A 7734-nucleotide genomic window follows, 5' to 3' on the forward strand; every position below is an offset into this window, starting at 1 on the left:
TGGTGGCCGAGGCAGTGGCTTGGAAGTGGACGAAGACGACACAAAGGCTAAAGATACGTTTGGTGGTCGCACCATCTGAATTGATTCAAGTGAATGCAATCTTCTCGCTTTACGTCCCACGATTATGCCGACTAGGCGAAAGGAGACGGTGATTATGAGAAATAAATGAAATGGTGGAATAAATGAAGTGGGAGGAAACGGAAGAACTCCGAGAAAACCCAAGCACACTGTGTTTGTCCCGGGATCGAAGTAGGGACCTTATGAAACATGCGTATGAAACAGAGGTGAACGCTATACCACTGAGCAACTGCGGCCCCATTCAAGCGGATGCATTCTTGGTGTCAGGTACTATAGCATTAGCTGTGTGGAAGTGAACATACCGCTTCAATCTGTGATAAAAAGAGCCACTTAACCTTTCACCTCGAGTTTGACCAGGTTGCGGTCACTTTTCAAAGTCGAGACCTAACTCAATGGAATCAAAACTCTCGAATTACCCTGTTATTCTAGTTCAATTACACAGATTTGTAGAATTTACGGAAGAAATATTATTTAATTTTTTTTTTTTTTTTCAAGAGAAATGTATACGTAATCAAAACATATGAAAATCTTACCTCATACATGCGTAATAATGTTCCGAAACGTAATTCGAAGTTTATACTTGTAACTACATAATACTGCATAAGAAGGTCATAACGAACTCGTGCTTTGTGAAGGCAATGTTCCAGCGGGAGGTAAGTTCTTAATATGTACAGAAGAAATATGTAAGGTTTTGTTTATTTATTTATTTCGCAACATTCCTATTAACGCGTATACCCATTATCTGAACCCTACGGACGCACCTCGATGCGGGTCCTCTAGTTTCGCCTGCCCTCACTCGGTTAAGTATTCGTGCATTTTTCGTGGCTACCTAGCACAGCTTGATTCGCGTTTTGGCACTATTTTTTACGGTATGTGTCCGGACGCTGTATTTGTAGACACGATGGTTGACGCTTTCTAAAACCAATCTGCATCAAGCGCACTCGGAAATGCAACTCCTCCCACAAGAAATAGTTTATTAGAAATTAAGAGTGTATTTCCTAATGAAGGAACTAACATATTTGGTCTAGGAATTAATTCGTGCGGGTGGACAAGAGATGGCGCAACGAACGGAGCGTCCCACAGTTCCATGTATCCACACATGTGTTGCAAATCCCTGTCATCGCGTATCGTTCGTAGTATAGGGCAGTGGATTAAAGCGTCAACAACACCAGTTTGTAGTTAAGTGAACATGGCGCAATTTGTGCCTGATAAAGTGTTTTTGCGGGGTGTCCTGCTGCATTACTTTAACATGCAGAAAAGTGCGACTGAAAGTCATCGTATTTTGGTGGAAGTGTATGGTGACCATGCTCTAGCTGAGCGAACGTGTCAGAAGTGGTTTGCACGGTTTAGAAGTGGTGATTTCGGCTTGGCAGACCAAGAGCGAGCTGGACAGCCAAAAAAATTTCAAGACGAAGAATTGACAGCATTGCTCGAGCAGGATTCGTGTCAAACGCAGGAACAACTTGCAGCAGCATTAGGCGTTGATCAAACAACAGTCTCCAAACGCTTGAAAGCCATGGGAATGATTCAAAAGATGTCACATTGGGTTCCACATGAATTGAAAGACAGAGACGTTGAAAGACGAAAAACCATTTGCGAATTGCTGCTTCAACGACAGAGCAGAAAGGGGTTTCTGCATCGAATTATTACGGGTGATGAGAAGTGGATCCATTACGGGAACCCTAAACGAAAAAAGGCCCGGGTGAAACCAGGTGAACCAGGTTCATCACAACCAAAACGAGATATTCACTGTGCAAAGGTTATGCTGTGCATATGGTGGGATATGAAAGGTGTGGTGTACTATGAGCTGCTGCAACCGGGTGAAACTATGAATGGAGAACGTTATCGACGACAATTAATGCGTTTGAAGCAAGCTCTGGCCAGAACACGACCAGAATGGGAGAACAGACATGATAAACTTATTGTTCAACATGATAACGCTCGCCCACATGTCGCAAAACCGGTCAAAACCTATTTAGAAAATGTCGGATGGGAAGTTTTACCCCACCCGCCGTATTCACCAGACGTTGCTCCTTCGGACTACTACTTGTTCGATTGCATGAACAACGATTTGATTGGACAGCGGTTTACTTCTTCAGAAGATATCGAAACATGGGTCTCTGACTGGATCGCTTCCAAGGATGAGGACTTCTTTCGCCACGGAATCCGTACATTGCCTGACAGATGGGCGAAAGTGGTGGCTAGCGATGGACAATATTTTTCTTAAGGTATTTATGTATTTTGTGTTTGTACTACAGCTTCAATGTGTGCGTACCAACCGCACGAATTAATTCCTAGACCAAATAAATAATGAAACTACGTATGTGTTTCTAGATAAGACTGTCACAGTTTAATCTATTTTAAATCACAGTGACTTCTAATTATGGTTATGAAAAACCCAGTCCAGTGGGTTTTATTGGGCAAAATTAGGTTTTAATTAGGGGTGGCCAAAAGTATCCGTAATCTGGATTCCGGAAAACTTATTTTCCGGAATCGGAAATTTTACTTTTCGGATTTTGGAAAAAATCTGGAATTTTTCTGATTTTATTTTCCGGATTTCGGAAAGTAACAATTCCGGAATTGGTTATCACTAGTTTTAATAAAATTTTGTACGCAAATTTAAAGCCGCATTCCTACTTAAAATACCAGTCATGGTGTATTGTACACATTTGAAATGAAACTATGGAATTCCTCTGTCGCTCAAAGGGAATCCGTGGAGACCTATCCGCGTTTCGTGGGGCACATTTTGCACTCGATTATATTTTGAAATCTCGAGAAGCATTAGAAAGTAGACACTAGTACATTCAGGATTAAAGGGCCAGTCTTCGTGACCTGGGTTAACTGCTGTATCGCCGCCGGACCATTTTGAGAAAATTTCCCACTTGAATTCGAGAAGTTAGTTTGGTTTGTAAGGAAGAGTGAGTGAAAGTCAGGTGAGGGGAATGGTTGAAGTTAAGAAAATACTTATTGTTTGTTATTTTTGATGTTGTAACCGGCACTATATGTGGAGGTGGAAGGGACTACTTGGCGGAGATGTACTTTTGTTATGATTTATGCGAAAGGCAATGTGGAAATGGTGCGTCACATATCGTGTTTGAGTTCTATCGATTGTACAAAAATAAGGAGTGTCAGTTGTTGAAATTCTGTGAAAGGCATGGTCTACTAAACAGGCTAACAGTTTGTCGAAACGAATTGAAACTACAGAAAAGAAGACGAACATCTACCCAAACCGAATTTAGTAAGTTTTGATACTTATTTTGGATGGCATTTAGTATCTCCCCCAAAGCTGTGCAACATATAAGCCATATAAAGTGTTTTTCCATTATGCTCGTTTATGCATACATCTACCGCCGCTTACGGGCCTCCTACACACCGATGCACCCCCTCGGTGCCGCTCGGGCTCCCCCTGCTGCGCTTCTGCTCTGACTCGGTTAGGTAGCATTCGTGCTTCTTAGTGGTCACTTAGCACAAGTTGGTTCGTGTTTTATGTACTCGTTTTTATCCCACATGTCCACACTGTATTTCGAACAATAATCACTACAAAGTGTGTCAGGGTCACAACCTAGTATTTGGAGGGTGAAACTAAATAATATTCCACTTTTTTCTTTTTTTTTTTTTCAATTTTTCTGTGGTCTGCCGAGATTTTGTATGTTCAAGACTGGGGGAGAAACTAAAAGACACCGAAGATTATCATTTCAATCCACGTTTTGAAGTATATTTTGATTTTTTTTTTTTTGAGGGGTTATTGTGAGCGTTATTCAAAGAATCCGCTTTTCTGGGCTGGGGGCAATTCCAACAACCCTGCTACTAATTAGCGCCCGCACATGTGCCCTCCACCCCTCGTAACCATGTGTGATATTTGCCTTACATCATCTCCGCTTGGTAAGAGTGCACTTCGTGTAGAACAGGTGATTTTGGGTATTTTTCTCTCCCCCAATCTTGCAAATATAAGATCTCCAGTGCTACTTTATAAAACAGCTGAGCAAACGAAGGGGGTTAGAAACCCAGCAGGGCTCGTTTAAGCATTGGTTCCTATGAATGTTCAGCACAAAGTGCAGTCTTATCCTCTGGTTTCCACACTCGAAGCAAAACTTCTCATAAAAGCAAAATGCAGAAGTTTTCAATAAGAAGTCTTTGTGACATTAGAAGACTTGTTTAAAAAATCACTCTAGCGCTCAACACCATAAGAAACATAGATGAAAATATGGTTCTTCCCTACTTCAATATAATAAATATAACATACATGCTGAATTTCTCTACATTTAAAACTAATCTTTACTGTTTAGAGTTTAAGCAACTAATATGTTTGATACTGATACAATCACGATGCCTCCACGAAAGCAGGATTCGCTCTCTGTCAATATTAGACAATTTTATGCAAAGTGCATGACTGCCAAAAAATTACGAATTACAGAAAATTATATGAACTAATATGAAGAACATAGCATAACTAACCATGAAAGACTACAAATTTTGTTTACGGAAAACATACATGTAAGTACCAGAGTAGTGACTACACACAACTAAGACAAAACAAATGCATATTACCTTTATATTCAAATATCGAAGGATTTTAATTTCCAATTTCCACTCGGCTCCTTCTGGACTGTATATATTAATACCGCTATAATCCTTAAATCCACAAATTCTACAAGAATTTTCAATATCCCTTTCCGTCGAGTTCATCTCTCATCCTTGTTTTGTTATTGTTCACCATCACTGTTGCCAAAATAAGCTTGAAAATCTATTCAACTTAACAAGTGAAATACGCATAGGGCCTATTCGTAACAATGACCTTTTATTTGATACATATATTTGAGGCGAAGAATAACCTTAATTGCTACTTAAAACAGCATTTATTATTTTTATTCTATTTAAGATTGACCTTTAGTTGCTATTATTATTATTATTATTATTATTATTATTATTATTATTATTATTATTATTATTATTATTATTATTATTATTATTATTATTATTTCCATACTGTTCTAGACTGATCTTTGCTATATAAATAGTATTTATTACTTTTATTCTATCTAACACTGATCTTCAATTGAGCTTTTTCGTGGCTAAGCGGTTAGTGTACGCGCCTTTGGCGTGGGAGACCCGGCTTCTATTTAGGGTTACCACCTTTCATCTGGAGAAATCCCGGACATAACGAGACTTATGCAGAGTCGTTCCGACAAGTGATTAGTGCAATACTAAAGAGCTCGACTAACGTATGTTTCCTGCAGTAGTCAAGCCTTTAGTATGACGCTAATCGTAAGTCAAAACGACTCTAAATAAGGCGGACCGAGATTTGAAGTCAACTAAAAAGATAGACATGCAAAACTAGCCATAATACATTCCTTTCACACACCCACATCCAAGAGCAGTTTCTCAATATTAAAAACAAGTTTTTTGTTGTTAGCGTAAGGGTCCGTCTACATATTACATAACGCTATTTTGACCAATTTTCACCCACTCCCTCCCCCTTGTCACACTTCGTAATGCAAGGACGAACCCCTCCCCCTTTGTTACGTAACACTTTTTGATTTTTGTTTTTACACAAATTTTGCTCATTTTGTGGATGTTACAATAAAAAAAAATAATAATTTTAGTGGCAGATTTTTTTATTACAAAATCCTTGTTTTTTAAAAATATATTTGTTATGTTTTTTCGCCAACAAATTAAAGTATTAGAAAATGGTAGCACCGTAATAATATTTTAACCCCATAAGGTTCTTTAATTCACCACTTTTAATTCTTCGAAATTGCATGCTGTCGTTTTCCTAAGGAGATCGCACCCATCCTTTTAGGTGACTGATGAGTGGCAAGAAGAAAGATGCAGGTGAAAGAGGATCTAAAGAATTGACATCAACCTTTTTCTTCTGGAATCCAGGATGCTTCGTGTAATTGAAGTTCGCCAGTGTCGATGATGCAAGGAATCTCTTTCTCGCTGACCACAGATTCAAAGTCGGTGGACACGTGAAGAAGCAGGGACATCTCGTTTGTGAACAAGCCTTCGAGCATCTTCTTTGAATGTCGGGCTTTAGTTTATCTCTTTTCAAATTCTTCTTGTACCAAAGCTCGAATCACACTTTAAGCTGTATGTATACAGTCTCATAATAGTTGTAGTAGAAAAAGAATATTAAATTTCAAATGCCAGTAGAGGTATATTTATCTATCAAATAAATAAGGGATCTTCTAATTAGGGGAAATTTCTATCATTCAGGAATTGCTCCTTTACATTGAAATAGCGTAAGTGAATAGCACACGTTTTCTCTGTACAAAAACAGCCACTGAATACTAAATACCGCTCCGTAATTTCCAGTATCCCTCATCCAGTGGTGGCTCTAGTTTTACAAGAGACAAAGCACATCGGCAGTGGCCAGTGGCGTATTTACGATTTTGTTTCGGGAGGGGCTTTGCTAACTTTTGGGGGGGGGGGGCTTTGCCTGGAAATGTGAAAATTCTGCAAGATATTTCATTTACTTTACTATAATAAGTAAGATTTCGGGGGGGGGGGCTTAAGCCCGGAAGCCACCCCCCTAAATACGCCACTGGCAGTGGCGAAACTGTCTTCAATAATGTCTCGCTCAATGAATTGTAGCAGATATGGAATATCTAAGCAAGTCACCATTCGCTCATGTAGTGTAAACGACTTAACTTTTTCGTAATATTAAAAGGACATGCTTCAAGTTTCTAACAAACAAGTACAAGGGAATAATCCAAACATTTTGCACATTTTTAAAAGTAATAAGTAAATTTAATAAAAGTAATTAATATGGAAACTAATAATTATAGAAAGTAATAAATAATAAATATATAATTAAACTAACAAAAAATAAAACCCAGAGCTAGCGACCTATCACACCATTCTCGACCAATATTAATAGATAATAATATTCATATTCATATTCATATTCATTTTATTTCGTCTTTATGATCACACATATTGCACGAAATCGTGCGTATGAATAAGACTCGTCAGGGTATAAAAATACATAAACATACATAGTTCTAACATATGCATACAAATTAATTAAAATATTACGCTACGTCTACTCTATAAAAGAAACACAAAAATAGACATTTTAAATACTACCAATAACCAAATTCATTTACACATCTATAAATTCATTCACGGAATAAAAGCAGTCCTGTAATAGGTAGTCCTGTAAGGATTCTGTATAATCGCTTAAATTCTCCTCTTTGTTCTGTCTTTCGAAGATATAAAGGCAGCTTATTATATAGTATGGTACCCATATACGTTGGATTTCTTTCGTATAATTTAGTGCAGTGCTGTTTGCTGGAGATTTTATCCTTACGCCTGGTACCGTATTTATGGGTTGTTTTTGCGTTAAATAACTCAATGTTGGTTTTAACAAACAGTAGCAAACAGTAATAAATAGATATATTTTAGTATGTCTTCTCGGGCTGTTAGCCAAGTGAAGATATACTAAAATCACGTTGCCACAAAATATCCAATTCTTTCTTCAAATACATATATATTACATACATAAATAACAAATACATATATGTATAAATTGGAAATACATCGAACATAACAACAGTAAACGGAATTAACAAATAAACAAGTGAGATTCGTTTTACAGAGTGCCACTTTAGTAGACTACCAAACTATGCGAATTCAGTACTCAAACTTGAAGTA

The 7734-nt window shown here is 37.9% G+C and overlaps 1 protein-coding gene across 1 annotated transcript in view; it reads right to left on the minus strand.

Moving 5' to 3' along the window:
- LOC145684320 (uncharacterized) overlaps positions 1–4812 on the minus strand; it is a 42259-nt gene extending 37447 nt beyond the window's left edge. The window contains exon 1 of the mRNA XM_081756511.1: positions 4627–4812. Coding sequence (XP_081612637.1) covers positions 4627–4764 — 138 coding nt within the window. The 5' untranslated portion in view covers positions 4765–4812. The remainder of the gene's footprint in view (positions 1–4626) is intronic.
- Between the last annotated feature and the right edge of the window lie 2922 nt (positions 4813–7734).

Source organism: Thermobia domestica, chromosome 4 (genome assembly GCF_964235325.1).
Source record: "Thermobia domestica chromosome 4, izTheDome1.hap1.1, whole genome shotgun sequence".
Classification (NCBI taxonomy): domain Eukaryota; kingdom Metazoa; phylum Arthropoda; class Insecta; order Zygentoma; family Lepismatidae; genus Thermobia; species Thermobia domestica.